The 20,397-nt window shown below is 43.0% G+C and overlaps 1 protein-coding gene across 20 annotated transcripts in view; it reads right to left on the reverse strand.

Annotated features, from left to right (window-relative positions):
• Positions 1 to 10,608: 10,608 nt before the first annotated feature.
• Positions 10,609 to 20,397, reverse strand: part of DST (dystonin) — a 435,873-nt gene continuing 426,084 nt past the window's right edge. For 11 of the 20 annotated variants that reach the window (XM_074348950.1, XM_074348958.1, XM_074348953.1 and 8 more), the window contains 6 exons: positions 18,081 to 18,198; positions 16,877 to 16,948; positions 15,710 to 15,909; positions 15,210 to 15,320; positions 12,098 to 12,221; positions 10,609 to 11,014 (listed from right to left, as the gene is read on the reverse strand). In XM_074348950.1, the coding sequence (XP_074205051.1) occupies positions 10,740 to 11,014; positions 12,098 to 12,221; positions 15,210 to 15,320; positions 15,710 to 15,909; positions 16,877 to 16,948; positions 18,081 to 18,198 (900 nt within the window). In that variant the 3' untranslated portion in view covers positions 10,609 to 10,739. The remainder of the gene's footprint in view (positions 11,015 to 12,097; positions 12,222 to 15,209; positions 15,321 to 15,709; positions 15,910 to 16,876; positions 16,949 to 18,080; positions 18,199 to 20,397) is intronic. The other 9 variants (XM_074348964.1, XM_074348971.1, XM_074348959.1 and 6 more) reach the window with 2 other exon arrangements.

Genomic DNA, 20,397 nt, shown 5'->3' on the forward strand with positions numbered 1-20,397 from the left:
GGCAAGAAGAAGATGCTTTGCTCCAAAAGCTGTCCTTGATCTTAAGAGACCCAAGCACCACACGTCAAAGAGATAAGAGGCAACCATAAACCAAGATCACTGATTCTTGGCACAGAAAGTGGACTCCTCTGCTCACTTGGAACCATAATTCAGCCTAATCCTAAACAGCGTTTACACATGATCCTCTGAAGCCAAGGATTTCCCTGCAAAGCTGAGCATAGATCAGTTGCGTCGTTTGAATTGACTTCACGATGTTCAAGACCCACATTTCTTGTTGCTTCCCCACTGGCATCTTAAATCCTTCTGCTTTTGTCTTTCTAATCTCTCCCCAGGGGTAACTCTTAAGGATGTAATGTTTGCATAAACTAGGTGAATTCTGTGTTTTTAAAATACGCACTTTATGCTACTTTTTTTGTTGGTGGTGGTGGGGTAAGCAGGATGGGGAATATATTTTCAGGTTTTTTGTAAGTTGCTTAAGCACCCAATACTGATGAATAGGTGTGTGGCCAGGACACAAAAAATACATCTGAAAAATAATGGCTCACGCAGGTAGCGAGGTATCTACTGTGGAACAACCGTAGGCTTTGGTTCAGCCAGAACTGGACTGGTAAACAGGTTCCTCTATGTATTAACTGGTGGCCTTGGACATGTAGTTCTCAGAGCCTGGGCTTCATCAAATTCCTAAGCAGCAGTGTCAGATAATTCTGTTCTCAAAGGGTTGGATGAGAATTGAGAAAACGAGGTTTCTAGTGCAGAGACCTTCAGGAACAGCTGGTTCCAGTCATCCTTTCACTGCAATCCACAGTGTGTCAGGGAAGGGGTGGGAAGGAGTCAAGCTCTCCAAAATGGCTCCAGTACCTTTTGGCTTTTCTCTAAGAAGTAATGAAAATTGGAAAACAGCTCTGCCTGCCCCTGAAAGCCAACGTATGTATATAGTATGAAAAGTGAGATCTCAATTGTTTTTTTTTCCACGGTGGACGAAGGCACCAAACTTCATTTTTGTTAAATGTAAGTTTTTCAAGGAAATAATATCTTCTTTGTACAATACACTTTGAAAGCCATTATTGTTAGTAACAAAAGTCATATAAGCTAACTGAATGACATTTGCATGGTATAACACAGAAAAAGCAGGAGCAAAAATCATCTATAATCAAAGAATATCCTATTCTGTTTTTTTATAGGTACATATAGACATGCAGGCACAGGCATATATTTAAAAGAGAATTACATTGTATTTAGTATTTCATGAACTTCTTTAAAAGCCTTACATCTTTAGTGGCGAGGGTATAGCTCAAGTGGTAGAGCACATGCTTAGCGTGCACGAGGTCCCGGGTTATAAATTAACACAAATTTATAGGCAGGCTGGCTCACGGCTGCTGCAGAAATCCCCAAGTAGTGTCATTTCATTATGCATACAATTTCTTGGATGAAATTTGATTCCAAGTCCATAAAACAGTGCCTGTCAATGAGGTGTTTTCTAGGAAACGTGTTTCTCTGAAGCAGTTCCTCTGAATCGGAAAGCAATCTCACCGGCACAAATCCAATGTCAAACTGCGCTGGGACACAGTACGAGGAGGGGGCCCTCGGGGTGTATTTAATCTTACACCAAATTTACTTCCCCTGCTTCACCAGGGTATGAGCCTTTAGAATGCGGGTGCTGCATATGTCAGATCCCTTGGAAGAAAATTTGAATGAGATTAACCCCAACCAGTTAGCTAATTCCTGGGAGCGCCTAGGTCAGCAGAGGAGCATTTAGGTGCCAGTGACCACAGGCACGGGTGCCCAGCCATGAGAACTAGGTGTCCCCAGTGGAGAGAATCGAATGTGTCCGTGTGACAGCAGCATGGCGCCTCCTGGGTTACAGGGGGGAGGGACCTAGAGGAGGAGAACGAGGCAAGACAGCATTTAACCGAGACAGGGTGAGGTGGTTCTCCTTCGTTCCCCGTCCGTCCTCTCACCGTATTTGGGGAATGCTGCTCATTCGCTGCCCGGGGCCTCTCCGTTGACCCTTTTAGGGAGTCACTCATGCCCATGTGTACTCCAGTCTGTCTTTGTTTGTCCTTTCCGTGTTAGACAACGCTCCCGTGGCTTGGGGTAGACAATCTTTGCTGGGATGTTTGTGTTGCTTCTTCCCAGTATTTTTTTTTAATTGAAGCACAGTTGATTTACAATGTTGTGTTAGTTTCCGCTGTACAGCAAAGTGATTCAGATATATATATATATATACTTTTTCATTATAGGGTATTATAAGATATTGAATATAGTTCCCTGTGCTCTGCAGTAGGACCTTATGTTTATTCTGTATATAGTAGTGTGTATCTGCAAATCCTAGACTCCTAATTTATCCCTCCCCTTCCTTTCCCCCGCTGGTAACTATAAGTTTGGTTTCTATGTCTTTGAGTATGTTTCTGTTTTCTAAGTAAGTTTACTTGTGTCATTTTAAAAAAAAATTTCCACATATAAGTGATATCATGTCATATTTGTCTTTTTCTGACAGTATGAGAATCTTTAAGTCCATCCATGTTGTTGCAAATGGCATTGTTTTATTCTTTTTATGGCTGTGTAGTATTCCATTGTATAAATATACCACAGCTTCTTTATCCAGTCATCTGTTGATGGGCATTTAGGCTGCTTCCATGTCTTGGCTGTTGTAAATAGCGCTGCTGTGAACATTAGGGTGCGTGTATATTTTCGAATTAGAATTTTCTCTGGATATATGCCCAGGAGTGGGATTGCTAGATCATATGGTAGTCTTTTTTTAGTTTTTTAAGGAATCTCCTTACTGTTTTCCATAGTGGCTGCACCAAATTACATTCCTACCATCAGCGTATGTGGATTCCCTTTTCTCCACACAGTCTCTGGCATTTATCATTTGTGGACTTTTTAATGATGGCCATTCTGAATGGTACGAGGTGGTATCTCATTGTAGTTTTGATTTGTTTCTCTGAAAATTAGCAATGTTGACCCTTTCATGTGCCTGTTGGCCATCTGTATGTTGTCTTTGGAGAAATGTCTATTTAGTTCTGTGTATTTTTTTATTGGGTTGTTTGGTTTTTTTGTTATTAGTTATATGAGCTGTTTATATATTATGGAAATTAAGCCCTTGTCACATTGTTTGCAAATATTTCCTCCCATTCTGTAGGTTGTCTTTAGGGTGTCTTTTTGTTTTGTTCATGTTTTCCTTTACTGTGCAAAAACTTGCAAGTTTAATTAGGTTCCATTTGTTTATTTTTGCTGTTATTTCTATTGCCTTGGTAGACTGCCCTAGGGGAACATTGCTATGGTTTATGTCAGAGAATGTTTTGTCTGTGTTCTCTTCTAGGGGATTTATGATGTCACTCTTTAGTAGAGTTTTGAAGAAACATTCCTCTTCCAATCTAGGTGGTGTTGAACTAGTAATTGAATTTTTGGTGTGTCATACCTCAAACCATAGGATGATGAAAGGGACTTTGAAGTGTTTAAAATCAGTATCTTCATTACATAAAGAAGTTAGTGGATTAGAACAGTTTTTCTAACTGAGTACTATGGTAAGTGGCTGTCAAAGATGGCCCTCACCAACCCTTCCTCCTGGTAGTCATGGCCTGTGCAGCCCCCTGCCCTTAGGTGGGCGCTGGACCTGGTAATTTGCTTCTAAGGGAGAAGATGGCTGCAGTAGTAGGACATCATTTTTGTGCTCAGATGATGACACACTGTGACTGTCGTGTCAGACTCCACCGCCCTCTTGGCTTTCCTAGTGTGATGAAACAAGCCGCCATGTTGGAGGGGCCCACGTGGCGAGAACAGTTAGCGAGGACTGAGGCCCTTAGTCTCACAACCCATGAGGGCTGGAATCTTGACAGCCAACCAGCCAACCAACCAAGCAGTGAATCTGAAAGTAGACCCTGCCTCAAATGAAGTGTGACGCAGATGTCTGTGGCCCCAGCTGAAACTTTGACTGCAGCCTTGCAGTAAGAGACCCTGAAGCTTGGCCTGAATTCCTGTCCACAGAAAATGTGACATTAGTTGTTTGAAATCACCCACGTCGTAGGACAGTTGTTGTCCAGCAATGGAAGGCAATGTAAGTACCACCCCATTTCCAGTTTTAAAGACTGAAATAACTACGGATCAATAATTTACAATGCTTTTGGCCTTTTTTAGCTTAAGTGCGTACTTGGGGACACCAAAATGGAAGTACAGTATGACATCAAAAATTTAAAACAAAATAATAGTCACCCCAAAATTGATCAGTTTTATTCTTAGTAAGTTGATGGGTGATTTAGCTTCCTTTTTGTACTTTTATGTATTTACTGCATTTTCTGCAATTAACAAGTATAGAGTTGTAATAATCAGACATTGATAACACAATGTATCAGTGAATGTATAAAATACCCCACTCCCAAAATGGAGTCAGCGTAAATAAAAGTTCTTCACCGAATTAACTACTTTTCAAACATGGTTTGGCAAAAACCAAAGGATTCTGATATTGGTATATTAAACTGATACTTAAAAGATACAGAATATGAAAACGAATCTATGTATGTATATGCATGACTGGGAAGTTGTGCTGTATACCAGAAATTGACACATTGTAACTGACTATACTTCAATTAAAAAAAATAAATTTAAAAGATACAAATTCAGAGGTAGGTAAGAGTGAGCGAAAGAACACATGTATGAAAGTATGAACATGACTTGGACTATATTTGAGTGACAGAATCAGGACACATGCCTAGGACCACCTTGTAAAGCCCTATAGTGAAACTGACCAAAAATGAAGCAGGAAAACTTGATAGTACATCATTCCTTATGTATCTTTATTACACCTTTTTTGGTTAGGTCACATCATATGTCTCCACAGCTGAAATAAATTTTTGGAAACACTGCACCGTCACATACTGAAGAGTTCAAGCATTTATCTGCATACATTACTAGTGACCTTAAGCAAAATATAATATATTCCAAAGTCTAATTCGAGGAAGCCGTTCAGGATACCTATGTGGCAGCAGGAGGAATTGGGACCCTTTGGTAGCTAAGTGATGAAGCAACTTTACAGGGGAACTCATTACACATCTTGCAATGGTTGGAAGGAAAAGGGTGTTTAAATATTAGCTGCCTTGAATCAGACCATCTTACTCAGCAAACCAATTTTAGAAGGTCACTGCATTTTTGGAAGCAGATAATTTGATGAGACAATGGAAAACGAATGTAGTTTTGGAAGCCAAGTCATTTCCAGCACTCCAAAGGAAGAGTCTAAAGCTATCTCGAGATGAAGTTTGAGGCTCTGGAAAATGCAGATGTGGTGTGGTTCCTCAGAGGTCATGACCACACTGTCCTCATGAAGTCACCTTCTCAGACAGGAGCACAGAGTTCCTGGGGTAATGGTGAGGTGTACTGGGATGATTACTAGTCTCAGCATGAAAATATTTATTTACTTGGTCATTTTTAGCTATGTGAGCCTGGGCAAATAACAACCTCTCTAGCTTTGTTTAAATTTTTCATAAAATTCACATACTACTTATCTACTGTTTCAATAACTGGTTAGGAACCTCATATAAGACATATATTTGTGTCTTGAGCTTTGTAAACCAAAGAGCTTTGTAAACCAAAACTGACTTCAAAAAATCAATCTGGGCATAGTCAAGTGTACCTAAAAAAAAAAAAAAAAAAAAAAAAGCAAAAGCTTTCCCAGGAGAAACAATTCCAAATTAATCCATGATCATTGTAACGTTTATGTGTTATATCTGAAGACATTGCTTCAAACCGAGTCTGTTCCCTGAATTCACTGGTCAACTGTCAAGCAGGTGTTTTGTGACTCACTTGTCAACCAGAACATACGTCACCGACTGGTTGTTTTTGAAACAAACTTTTCGACACTAGCCATTAAAAATATAACCATGTACGTTTTTCTACCAAGTTGGCCCTTCTTTCAGAAACGTAGTCTTGATGTTAATCCATTTTTAACTCATGCCCACAGTCAGATCTGATAGGTATTTATCAACATACCACATTCCTAAGACTTACGCCTTCTTGAAAAGCCAGATTCCTCCCCTGCACACACACACACACACACACATCCCTCAATCTACTTAAATCTTTGATGCACAACCAATCCCAGCTGAAAGGCAGGCTCTTCACCCTGTCCGCCTCCCTAGCAGGTGACTATGACTGATTTCTCCATGGAGACTACCATAAGCACCATGAAAATTAATATAGACTTGGACCAGCCGAGACTCATTTTTAACGAAATGCTGAGGGCTCCCAAAAGTTCACATTCTTGCAACCCTGAGACAATGCCCCGAGTCTGAGTCCTTCTCGGTCATACACCTACTCCTGTGTGCTCATTATTGGAGCAGAGGAAGTAGGATTCTTGATAGCATCCTTCCATCCTGTGGGAAAATGATGGCCAAGAAGAGGTAGAAGAAAAGTGCAGAACAGTGATCACTAAAACAGGACGACGTGGGAAGAAAACAAGATGTCTGCTTATATTTTTATTTACACTTCATCTAAGAGGAGGAGGGGGAATCAACCTCCGTGGACGTCCTGCAGACCACAGTGGTGCGCCCTGTGGTGGTACCCACAGCATCCTCTCACGGGCTGCATCCCAGGTCACAGGAGGACAGGGTGGGAAAATCAACAGCTCCCAGCTCCTCACTTGGCTCTGGGCACGTACAGTCGACTGCGCTCTGTCTCCGTCAAGCTCAACAAATGTATAGATTTTATCTCTTTTTAATGATCTTTACAAAATGTAGCTTCAGTGGATCCCTGCAAATAAACTAGACTCAAGGCAGCACTTAAAATGCAAGGACCAAACAAGAAAACGGCAGAATGACACTTGTAGAACAAGCCCTTCACCAGCCACGTTGTGAGTTAAACTAGGGAGGGTCTCATCAGGTTTGACCAGACTGGCGCCAAAAACTTGTCAAGACTATTTGAAATAAGTATATAACCCTTCAGCAATGTTGTTACAGACAAATCTCACTCTTAAGATTATATTGAGCCTTGAGAAATTAGTGAAAAACATCCAATAGACACCCATTGGAAGTGTTTGCTCAGAAAACTCTCATTGATGGAAATAGGCCATCAAAGAAGTGTGGAGCCCACTGGCAGAGAAGTTAGGGTCTCAGGCTGTGGGAACTAAATTTCCTGGCCCTGGGACAAAAACAGCTCTACCTTAAGATGAATAATATTCTCAAAGAACGTTATGTTTTGACCCCAGGATAACTTTTGGAAACTTCTGAATCTCTTTTTATTCTCATCTCCTTTGCACCCTTTCATTTCAAATGATGAGGTACCATAAAAGTGTGGGTAAACAAGTAACAGAATTTCTTTGAACACATTTTGCTGTGCACGGGTTCCTCATTCAGCATGTTGGTGGTAGAAGCAAGGAAGACAGACCCTGTATTTTTGTTGTCCTTCATCCTAGCTAGCTAGTCAGCATTTCCGCAGACACCAGAATTATATAAAATCAACCGAAGCTGAACAATTTGGTGAAGTAGGTCAGATATTGTCAATAGTCATACGAACTATGTCTTGCGCACACAACTCATCCACGACTCTGTTGACTCCCAAGTGGGTTTTGGTAGCCATCAAGTCAACCCCAAGGGACTCAAGGGAACTTAGTTACTAAAGGAATGAAAGATAAAGTTAGTATCCTTGCCCCCTTTGTGGGCCCCCAGAGGTAAGTTCACAGCCAGCTGGCCGCATCATCGGACACACCCTGCAGCTTGGGCACCTGTGCGTGTATGGTTGGTGACGTCAGAGTGCTTTTTGACCAAAACAAGCACATGCATTTGAGCCTTTTGTCCAAGTAGTAAGTAACTGGACCTCATTATAATTTCCTTTGTTGCAAATATGTAAAGCAGGTTTTAAAATGATTAAAAAGCATTGTTTACTGTGGTTACCAGGGAAAGGGGGTGGGAAGGGCTAAATTTGGGAGTTTTAGAGATTTACAAATGTTAGTCACTATATAAAAAAATAGATAAAAAACCAGATTTCTTCTGTAGAGCACAGGGAACTATATTCAATATCTTGTTAACAACCTTTAATGAAAAAGAATATATGTATGTATGTGCATGACTGGGACGTGATGCTGTGCACCAGAGATTGACACAGTGTAACTGACTATACTTCAGTTTAAAAAAAATTGGAAAGGAAATGACCTTTCCTCAGCCTCCCTTCCTTTCCAGTCTTACAGGTCAATCCCCCACGGCCAGCAGGGCGCTTCCCAAGCTCCTCCACCCTGATGTGCTGTGAAAGGAACCACATCTGTGGTTGAGCTGGGCCCCTCTACTTTGCACTCCATTTTTTTCAAAAGAAGGTAACCCGTATGTGAGAATGAGTAGTTTTAAATTTTAAGACAAAAAAGTCCATTGCAGGATTCGGCTTCCTTAATGCTGAAGAACCATTTACTTCATTAGACAAGGAGCCTTTAGACCCAGGTGGCTCTAATGGCTTGGGGGCCTGGGAAAGCAAACCAAAATGAAATTCTGTAAATGCCTCCAGGTGACCAATGACAGTCACAAGATATTGAATATAGCTCCCTGTGTTATACAGGATGAAATTGCTGTTTATCTATTTTATATATATTAGTATCTGCAAATATCAAACTCCCAATTTATCCCTTCCCACCCTCTTCCCCCCTAGTCACCATAAGTTTGTTTTCTATGTCTGTCTGTTTCTGTTTTGTAAATAAGTTCATTTGTCTTTTTTTTTTTTTTTTTTTAGATTCCACATATGAGTGATATCACACGGTATTTTTCTTTCTTTCTGGCTTACTTCACTTAGAATGACGATCTCTAGGTCCATCCATGTTGCTGCAAATGGCATTGTTCTATTATTTTTTATGGCTGAGTAGTATTCCCTTGTATAAATGCACTACAGCTTCTTTATCCAGTCATCTGTCGATGGACATTTATGTTGTTTCCATGTCTTGGCTATTGTAACTAGTTCTGCTGTGAACATTGGGGTGCATGTATCTTTTTGAATTAAGATTCCTCTGGATATATGCCCAGGAGTGGGGTTGCTGGATCATATGGTAAGTCTATTTTTAGTCTTTTGAGGAACCTCCATACTGTTTTCCATAATGGCTGCACCAAACTACAATCCCTAGCTCTTTAGTGGGGTGGGGGAGGAGGGTTCAAGCAGGCTGAGCTGAAGTCATTCCCTTCCTTCTAATTATATTTGAGGCCGTTTTTATATTTAAGAAGATACTATCATTCGATTTTTAAATGTACACAGGCCAGAATAACACAACTACATTAACAAAACCAGGCACCTGTCACACATCCCCTGGTTTCAGCTCATGTTTCTTTAGTGATTTATTAACTTTTCCCCCTGAACATAAGAGGGCCAGGACCCTGTATAGCCTTACGATCACCAACAGTAGCTTGGCCCAAAATATGGGGGGGTGGATAGAGCTCAGTGGTAGAGCACGCACTTAGCATACACGAGGTCCTAGGTTCAACCCCCAGTACCGCCTTAAAAAAAAAAAAAAAAACTAATAAACAGACCTAATGACCTTCCCCCCAAAATAAAATGTTTGTAGAATGACTGATTAATGTTATTTTTATTATTTATTTGTTATATATTATATCCTTGTTTCATGTCCCCCAAACTTAGCCTGTCAGTTACTTAAAAGATACTGTACATATAACCTTTATTTAGAACCAACAAACAGAAAGTTCACTTTAAATAATCAGGTATTCCACATGTTCCAGTGAATATGTTTTATTAAATGCATACTAGTATCTTTCTATAGTATGTGAGTATACATAATAAATTAAAATGTATATATTTATTAAATATAGATATAATACCAGAACATGATTATTTCAGATGAGAAATCAAAATAAACCCATTTTTAAGTCTCTTTTGGTCACTCCAAATTGATATTGCTCATAAAAAAATACACTGATTTTTCCCGGGGGCGGGGGCAGGGTGGGGGGGATTAATTCGATCGCAATGTAGTTAGGGGACATGTTTTATTTCATAGCTTTCTACAAGCAAAATTGCTCTGATACAAAAATGAGTTCAATGATATGGGTGCTACTGTCCACTCAAGCAAAAGAAAACCTCACATTTATATGAATGCACTTTATCACGATATTCTTACAGGGTAACAGGTCTAATGTCCAGGACGTCTCTGGCCTCATGTCAAGCAACGGCACAGAAACGCGGCAAGAGTCTTGGAATCGCCTGGCATTGGCAGGTGCTTAAAGGAACTTCCTGTGAGTTCTGTGTCTGTCAGGTAGGACGGTAAGAACTGTGGTGGGTGTGTTTGTCTTTTTGCCCCACACCTCCCATCTTTCAGTTTACACTTAAGTCATCTCGGAATATATATACATATACATATATCCCTGTGGGTGTCTTTGGGCTTTTCAGAGTTTCCAGAAAAGCAAGAACGTGTCATGAGGTATCCTTAACGTCAGGCACTCGGCTGGAGTGCTGTCGGAGAGGAGGTGGACTTACCTGCAGGTGCGGTGACTGATCCTAGCGTGTGCGCCACGCGTTCCAGTGCAGAAATGACAGTGCATGTTGTGAATGCGCTCCCCCCTCGCCCGGGATGCGGCTTTCTCCCCAGAACATCGGACCAAAAATTATACAGATAAAATAAAAAGACCAATACACAAATAAGGCCATCCGCAGAATTTTAAACTCACCTCTTGGCAATATTTCACAATAATTTCTACAGCATATTGTACATCCTTCACACTTTTAAATATTAAACGCTCAAGGAAGGGGCCGCGGTGGAACCAACTGCACTATCTCTTGGAGGACTTGTCCAGTTTGCCGGCAGCTGGTTTCCTCTGGGGCGTGGGGATTCTGGAAGGCTTGCCCGTGGACGGCCGGGAGCTTGCCCGGGGTGTGGGCCTGTGTGTCGGCGGGGTGGCCTCCACGTCTGAGCACACGGACTGGATTTCTGAAATGTCGAAGTCTGATGCGTCACTGCCTCGGCGGCTGCTGGTCCGGCTGCCGGCCCGGCTGCCAGCCCGGCTGCCGGCTTTGCTTCCTGGGCGGCTGGGGGTCCTCCTGGGATCTGAGGAGAGAGGGCAGAAAAGGGGGGGGGTCACCCTTGAGACCGGGGTCCACCTGCAGTGGACTCTGGAAGCCCGGTGCCACGCTGAATCTCAGCAATTCTGCAGGACTCACAGGAGGCACTCAGGACATCCTCATGGGTTCAAGGAGGCAATAAGGAGCCTCTGCTTAAGTAGACAAAACACACCAACAGCCAGATTTGCAAACAGGGAAGCACGTCTGGGGCTACCCCACTTAGAACGGAACTTTGCTGGCCACACGGATGGATCGTGTAGACTGCTTTCCAGGCTGCCCCTCTGGCCTTCTGAGGCCGTCTACACTCTGTCTACGGAGTGTGTATCTCCGTGCATAAATACACTTTTACAGTTTTTTAAAAACAATTTCCAAAGCTGAGCATGTGTGACCCAGGGAAGTGTGCAGAGCCCGAGGATAAGCAATTCAAAACACAAAGGGATTTCAGAGCGAGGACCTGGAACTCTGAAGAAGCTTCTTGCCTGCTGCCCTCAGAACCCTGGGGGGGACAGTTCCCCTCTCTGTGAAGAACTCTCAGAAGCACTGGGGTCCGGGCCAGTGTGGCCGGGTCTTCCAGCCACCTGAGATAGAGCGCAGTGCAATTTCCAAGCAGACAGAAGAGGTCAGACCTTCCAGCCTGAAGGGCTGGGTCCTGCTGGAGTCTTCCTTCTGTTCTGCAGTCACTCTGTCATCACTCTTGTCATCTTTCTTTGGGACTTTCCAAAAGGGATTTCGAGGGGAGGGTGTGGCTCAGTGGTAGAGTGCGTACTTGGCATGCATGAGGTCCTGGGTTCAATCCCCAGTACTTCCATTAAAAATAAACAAAGCAAATAAATAAACTTAATCCCTCCTCCTCCAAAAAAAACCCCCCAAAAAACCCAAAAGGGATTTTTCGAGTCACTGATGCCAATGACTCACGTATCCCTGACTGCGGATGGAGGACCGGGACTACTGATCATTTCAGAGGAACACAGTGGCCTCGATCGGCGACAGCTCCCCCAAGGAGGAAATGGGACCGGAATTTTCAGACCGCACCACACAGCCATTAAGGAAGGAAGACCCCCACACTCACCAGCAAACTGGGTCCGCACTCGGGCAGCTGCCGTGGTGATCAGGCCGCTGTCCTCCCCGGAGTGGAAACCCTTCCCTGATAAATATCCAGGAAGTCGAAGCTTGCTTCCTTGGATGGGTGTTCCCTGCATTGAATCAGAGAAACGACATCTCAGGGTACTGTTCCCGGCCCATGATTCTCCACCGACAGCCCTGCACAGATGGGTGGAGGCCTCCGGCAGACACGCGGGAGGTGGAGGGGAGAAGCCTTGCAGGCAAACGAGGCATGGGGTTCCCGCTTGCTTTTTTCTCTCCACTAATTGCTCGCTCTCTCCCTGAATTCAAAGGGGACCTTCTAAAGGGAATGAATTCAGGCTGAAGAGAAAACACAAAAATGGAGATCCTCCCCAGGAAAACAAAACAGACAAACTGTGAGTACGTTAGTATCTTTCAGATTGCCGGTGGCTATTACACAGAGTTAAGAGCGTACAGCCAGAAAGATGGTGGTGACTGCACGGTACAGAGAGAAACACTGTACTCAGAAACACTGTGCTGGGCTGCCCTGCTGCCTGCAGTGCTTTTCGAGCTAGACAGACGCGAACAAGCAGAGACAGGAGTGTTGCCTAGAGAGTCATCGTTTAAACAAACATAACTAACTGCCCCCCCCCCCAAAGTGGCATTTTATAACTTGGTAGGATGTCCCTTCGTCTCTTGAATCTGTCACCTTCTGGGGTCTTTATACACTAGATACCTAGGCAACATTTAGGGGTGAGTTTTAAAAAAATTCTTACGGGACTTTGTAGAGAAATATCTAAAATCACATCTGTGAAGTTTCATTCTAAGGCTAAAATCACTGTACTTTTTCTAGATCACTATTAACATTTGGAAAATTCTCCCAAAGTTAAAAAAAATAAACAGATCCCCTGAGAAGTAAAAGGGTGTCACATTCCTCAAAGAACTCGCAGTCAGAGTTTAGAGGAAATAAATCTATACAAATTATATATGCATTTAAAAAAATATTTTTTCCTTAATCGTTTTAAATGGTTAATAAAATATATGTAGACCTTTTGTACACATCAGAGTTGCAATTAATGATAACATTAACAATGTTCATAATTTGTTTCTGTATTTTACACATACATTTAAGTATGGAATTTATATAGAACTTGTATCCGTCTAAGTTTTCAAGATACTCTCACACTTCTAACCACAAGTAGTCCTCACACTTACCTAGTCGCTTTTTCACAAACGTGAAAAGTGAGGGCCCGTGATGGTGAGTAATTTGCCCGAGATCTGAACGCTCTGACCCAGTGGAATCCTTAACTCAGAATCTCAACCATGCAGGAGGGAGTGAGGACCCTCAGTATGAAATACATCACAGGAGGGGGCAGAGTCCGTAATCCAAAAGGACCAAAATCATTCTCTTCAGCTGCCTTGATTGCCCTGATTTTTATTGTCACTATAAAATTATACTCTTGTTTTGTCTTACGAGGCTATTAGAAATGAAACCTAGTAGCCAAAATAATACGCTTAGACTTTCATTTGGGGGAGTTTCCACTTGTTAAAAATGTGAACTAACAGAGCAGTGGAGTAGATATTTAAAACAATGTGTCACCCAAGGTTCCGTCAGCCGTTTCTCAGTTTTGGCTACAACAGGTCCACAATAAGTGACGGACACCTCAGAGGTAACGTGACGCTAACACCGCCCACTTGAAGGGGTGGGGACGGGGTGGGAAAGAGTTGAAGAATGGGTTTCTGCCCCCAATTCTACCACCATCAGCAACAGTTCCATCACACCAGTCTGAGAGATGAGGGCCACGGCATTTTTCTCTGCTGACCTCTCATGACTGGGGTGAGGATTCAAGGATGTAAGAGTTCTGAAAAGCATAAAAGGCTTTCTAAAGGTCCTATATTACTTTGGTAAAGGGGCCTTGGCTTTAATGTAAAACACCTCCTTGGTTTAAAACTGTGAACTCATCTACAAAATAGAAACAGACTCACAGACACAGTAAATAATCGTATGGTTACCGAGAAGGGATAAATTTGGGAGTCTGAGATTTACAAATGTTAGCCACTAGATACAAAAGAAACTTTTTTTAAAAAAATCTACTTCTGTATAGCACAGGGAACTATGTTCAAAATCTTGTAATAACCTTTAATAAAAAAATGAATACATATGTATATGCATGGCTGGGACACTGTACTGTACACCAGAAATCTACACATTATAATTGACTATACTTAAATGAAAAAAATCTTATTTAGGGATCCCCTCCCACCCCCAAGCACAGTGATTCTAATCAAATATGTGATTATTTGGTGCCTTTGTCTGTCATTTGACAGACATTTCTTTAAAAGAATGTATGGTTGACTTTCAATTGAATGTGAATAATATGATATATGACTTAATCCTGGCAAATCTTATATCACCTAAGTATCTTATCTCCACAGATAAGCCATTAAAAAAAAACCGAGCACACTGAATGATAATCATGACTGAATGATAAAGATACAGGTACCTTTTGAAAATGACAGATAACTTTCTGCGTCCCTCAGCCCCCCGGCCCCTGCACTGATAACTTAAAGATTATGTCTCGTTTCTGGGGCAGAAATAAATGAACCAGACATTCAGAAGGACCTTGGCCTTAGTGAACACTCAATACACATTCTTTTCATTTAAGCGACTGTCTTGCAAATGACACGGCCTCCCTCTCTCCCCTCAAGGGGGTTATGTAACATTTCTTGCCCAAATTGTATCTAGAAGCCAAAGCACACCATCACCTTTCAAAGAAACATTGCTTAGGTCTGGGTATAATCTCCTGTACTGCACTCTCCCAGGACAGAGAAGCAAAATTAAGTATGAGGAAGAGGAAAAACAGAAAACAAACAAAAAACAAAGGAGGTACAGGGCCTGCGGGTGTGTCTACGTTAAGCTGACACCAAAGAGCCATAACCTGTTTTCTCTGTTCACCCCTGCCTCTGTCTTCCTGGAAACGCTGGGTCAAGACTTATTTTGGAGACGTCTGTAAAAAGCCCCAGTACCATCAGAAGTACATTTATTAAGAGGCAGTGTTAGTAGGTGATTGCTTCGATTAAAGGAGGCGGTTAGACTGCAAGCTGGAGCCTTACGATACCTCTGCAGACGACACGGTAAAGTCTGAGCACTCGGCTGGCTTACAGGGAGGTGACCCTTTGCTGTTGGTCAACCACGGTTTACCGTAATTGCGTGTTAAAGGATGGAGAATCTGTATGGAACAACGGCAAATCAAACAAACGTGAAGGAGAGCAGGTGACAACCAAGGCAGCAGAGAGAGACATTCATGGCCAAGAGTCACATTTCGTGGGAAGAATAATAATGCAAAAAAAAAAAAAAATCAATGGAAAGGTTTGAGGGCAAATTGTATATATGTCAAAATACAAAAATAAAAATAAATTGAAAAAAATGAAGCTTTAAAAAGAAAAACCAATCTGAAAAGTAACCAAAGCCCCTAAGGAGACAATCTCCAGGTGGGTCTCTCTCTAGATTGTAAATCCTTCCTTTGCCACATTGTGAGGAGGAGTGCATTTGGAGAAAGCGGGTACCCCAGCTTGAGGATGCTGGGGCCTTCGGGGGCGGCGGGGAGGGCACGCCTACCTTGGGTGTGCTGGTGGCAGGGACCTGCGGGGAGGCCGCCTGGCCGGCCTGGCTGGACACCGACGTCGATCGGCTGGGTGAGGCTCCCCGTGACGAGGGCCGCGATCTCCGGCCGCGGGGGCGGAAGGCCGCCATGCCCTGAGTGGTTCCATCCGCCAGGATGAACTTCTCCCGCAGCTCCACGTTGGTCCTGCCTTTGGCTGCATGGCGTCACCCACGACAAGGCACCCGGACGAGAGAGAGAGAGAGAAGGGGGAAAGACAGGCGCTCAGCCGCGGGCGGGGGGACCCCCCCACCACCCGGCCGCACAGACCACGGGGCGGGTTCCAAGGACACCCTCTCTGCCATGCCAACTCCCTCAGCGGAACAAAAAAAAATCAAATGCATTCCTGGACAATGCATTCCTTTTGGCGACAAGTCAGTCGGGGAGGGAAAAAAAAAAATAAAGTAGTGTTTATTCTAACACTAGACGCCAGCAAGGATAACCACTATTAAAGAGTCAGCGAGCGTGGCGATGAGGAAGAAGCTCATGCTCAGATACTGTTAATCCACCCGCCGCGGATGCCTGCTAGGTTTCGCCACCCTGTCCCCACCCCGAGGGGACAAGCCAGTAAAGCTGGGGCTGTGTCTTTTGCATGTCCTACTGAGGTGCGGGGAAGGCCAGTATTTTACCGATGGGGTTAATTACCATACAATTACACAGAACCAGAGATGGTTTGTTAATCAGAAGGACCACACGAAAACGTTCAGGTTTGTCACTTATATGGGCGCAGCTGTAATTTTTTTTTTTTTTTCTTTTTGGATGCCTTAAAAATTCTGGTCTTACAACATGCAATCACAAACACCAGACCCAAGGATCCGTGAGGGGATCGGTGATGCAACGCGCAGACCGACACACGTGCACGCGGAGGACTTGCCCCCGGGACGTGGCGTGCAGCGTGCGAGCGCGGGTTCGTCACCGCACCACCCCTGCACTGGCCACGCTCACTGCAGGGCTGTCAAATTTCCGGACACTGAAATTTGGAAGCACCAGCTCAGTTGGATGTGAGTTAAGCCATACGCGATGGATGAAGCGTGTTATTGTGAAACAAACGATTAAAAGCGAGGATGTAAACAGAGGGGAAGAGAAGAGGTCAGAGGGGAGAGGCCAAGAGAGGGGTCGCCAACCTAGAGTAGGCTGAGTGGTAGTAATTGAAGAGTTTGATTCCGAACGTAACATTTTACTCCCATGATGATGAACTAGAAAAAATGACAGGATACCAGTCACATTCAAGAATACTGTTAGCAAGAGCAGAAACAAAGTCAGCAGCTGACTACGCGAAGGTCACTCAGCCCGGGCCTTAGCACACAGCTCAGAAGAAGAGTCGCATGAGGGGAAAGCAGCGCTCAAAGGTCCGACTCGCGGAGAGAAAGGTACTTGGGAGACTTGGCCACGGCCCCGCTAACGTCCCTGAGCAGCCCCGGGGAACACGGCGCGCGCTCACTTGCTTGTTTCACAAATCGGACTGCACTATCTTAGCTGCATCGTTTTCAAAATGTAAAACAAAAGGGAGCCTTTTTCTTTTTGCTCCTTTTGTGGGTGTATGCGTGACTTGGCAGAGAGCAGGGGTGTGTAACCACCCAGGGTGGGTGGCCCTGCCAAGGAGGCTGGCTGGCGGGCTGCCTGGAACTCACTCCAGTATACTTGAGAGCTATGGTGTTCCACATGCATTTAAAATAATTTTTTGTTTTATTTTTATTTTGGGGGTGGGAATTAGATTTATTTATTTTTTAATGGAGGCACTGGGGATTGAACCTAGGACGTGTGCATGCTAAGCACATGCTTTACCACTGAGCTACACCCTCCCACCTTATACGTGCATATTTTTAATGCTCTAACTTGTGACTTCAAAATAAGAGTCAAGTTATCACTTTATTATTACTTTTTAAAAAATTTTAAACACTGCTCTCCTCACCTCCCCTTAATTTCATAAAAACGTTCACTTTTATACTTTTCATTATACGGTCTCTTCAATCCCTGTCACTCAACTTTCTTTCCTTTTAACTTTGCTATTTAATGACAGATGAACTTTCCCTGGTTGGTACAACTGCCCCTTTTGAAAACTGCAAGGGCGGGGGCCATCTCATCAAGAAAAAAATCTGTTCTAGTGTTTCCTGCCTACCAGTCCATTTTTCCAGGATTTTACCAACGAGAGGAACGTGGTTTACACGACTGCCACAAGTTCTCTGGGAACTTCAGACTGACAGACCCATGTGAAATGTCCCTCATTGTAAGGACCAAAACTAGACCCAATGTGTTTTTGACGCTGAGAAAATAATACAAAACATCCATTTTCACAGAGGTATTATCTTGACACAAGTATCTTCTTACCCCTGCAAGGATCGTTTTTCACTAAGAACTCATCCAGGGCCATCCATCCACCTCCGACCCGAACCATCACGGTACTTCGCAGGATTCGGACAAGTCGCAGTTGCTGGGAGTCTCCAAACTGTGAAGATGAAGACAGAAGACCCTCTAATTGTCAAGGGTAATTCTCAACTCAAGTGGGAGGTGCGATCTGCATAGGCACCCCACTCTAACTTCTTGCTTAGTTCACAGCGATTAGTAAAATCTCAGAAGAGAGGGGTTTGTGATGATCTGCGTTAGATTGGCTGCATGCTGATTTAGCCCAGAGTTTGAAAAAAAGACGAGGGTTACCACGTGTAATCCTGAAGCTCTCCTCTAAAAATGACCTCCTTTCTCCTGACAGAAATGACATTCGTAAGGCAGTAACCAAAAAAAAAGTTTCTAGAAATAACACAGCCTTGAAAAGCATCACTGGCCCCCTTGCCCAGGGCTTCTAAGGAATGAAATGATGCTACAGGAAATGTAACGAAGTCTGATTCTTCTTCATTAAAACTTCCTCTTACACCTAAAACTGCCACTGAAATCCATGGGAGAGATCTTCAGAAACTCATTCTGGTTTCTCTGAGCACTTCTGACTTAACGTAGTAAATGAACATGACTAACAGAGACTTCACAGTTAAATAAAACTCCTGCATCACTAATGATCTGGGGGACTAATCTGTTAAAGGCTGGATTAGTGTGCTGTTTTAGTTACTGTAAGATTAGAACGGTAACTGACACATAATTATACATCTAGAGCTTTCAAGTCTAAAAGGCTTTCTCCTAAGCTGTGCGTCCCAAAACTGCCGACACTGAGCAGCACGCCTTTTTCTTATCCTCTCAGTGGATCGCCCATCACCCGAACCCGCTACAGGTTCTGCAAGTCTTGAATGAATGTCTTGCCTGCATGTGGCTTCTGATCGTAAACGTTATTTATTACGAAAGCCCATGAGAAATGATCTTTATACTTTCAAATCATTTCTAATAAGCTCGAGTCCCACTTATAAAAACCACCATGCTGAATTTCCTGGTTGCCAACCCAGTGGATACCAGAGCAGAGAGAGAGTCAATCAGACATAAATAGCTTCTTTTTAAGGCAGGTAAGATACAGTGGTGACTATCTGTCTGGTCTCACGATGGAGAAACAGAAAACTAAGTAAAACCAATCTGCTACTTTTCCATAAAGTTGAATGCTGAGTTTCAGGAAAAACAAAGAACAAAGCCAACCATCCCAGACCCTGAAACTCAGAAGGACCTGGAAAGCATGTAAAATGCACAGTGGGTCTGCGTGTGTTTACGTCAAACCCTTTCATACTGCTCCCTCTGAGACAGTCTTTTAAGCCTTCAGACTTAAAGCTTTCCTGTATCTGAATCTGCTCTTGAAATGTACACTGAAATTTAAGAATCAAAATACAGATTTATTTTGTTAGAAAAAAAAATCTGGTGCTGCTAATAAGCAAAGGGAAAGGAGGGGGGTTAAAGAAAATTACCCTTAAGGAACCAGATAATTAGACGATACACTTTGGGTCCAAGATTATGTTCAAAAAAGTTTTAGGGAAATAAGTTATCTTCTACACATATTTCAAGTATCATAAAAGCGAAGGTTCAGTTTTATTTTGAGAAGGCATTCTCTAGACAACGAACACTGTCTTTAGAATCTTCCTAATTTTCTCAGCTAAATCCTGAGACAAAAAACAACAACAAAACCCTACGGCTGTTCTTTGTGCTTTCAGTGAATTAAACCTTTTGAGGTATTTCATCCTTTCCATAAACGAAAGATGCTGTCCCAACTACTAACTCAGAAAATAACACGACTGGAAAGGTAACTTAATGGAAACTAACAGAAATTTTTCAAAATGTCTACTCAAAATAACTGAAAAATTTTATTTGAAAAACCTAAGTTGTTTGCAGTCAATGAGGATAATAGATGATTTGAAACTTGAGATGGAAGATGGCTTAAAAACTGAGTGGGGGCGTAATATCCAACATGATATGGTCGGGTGCTATGAACAGCATGGTTCTTTTGAAAAGCGTGGAGTTAAAAAAACCGAAAAACAAAAACTCTTCTTTAAACATGGTGGTTTCTCTTGTCTTCAGTTCTAGAATTCTGATCGTGAGGCAGTGCCCCTGCGCAGTTGGTACTGGCTCAAATGGGAGGTCAAAATGGCAGAAAGTTGTGACTGAAATTTCACAGACGTTACAAGAGGTGATGTGGAGCTGGAGCTGACATCACTGAAAACCTCCAGTGTTGAACTTTCTGCTCAGGATGCTAAGCCCTACATCCCCAATGGGCAGCAGCTGC

This window comes from Camelus bactrianus, chromosome 20 (assembly GCF_048773025.1).
Source record: "Camelus bactrianus isolate YW-2024 breed Bactrian camel chromosome 20, ASM4877302v1, whole genome shotgun sequence".
Classification (NCBI taxonomy): Eukaryota; Metazoa; Chordata; class Mammalia; order Artiodactyla; family Camelidae; genus Camelus; species Camelus bactrianus.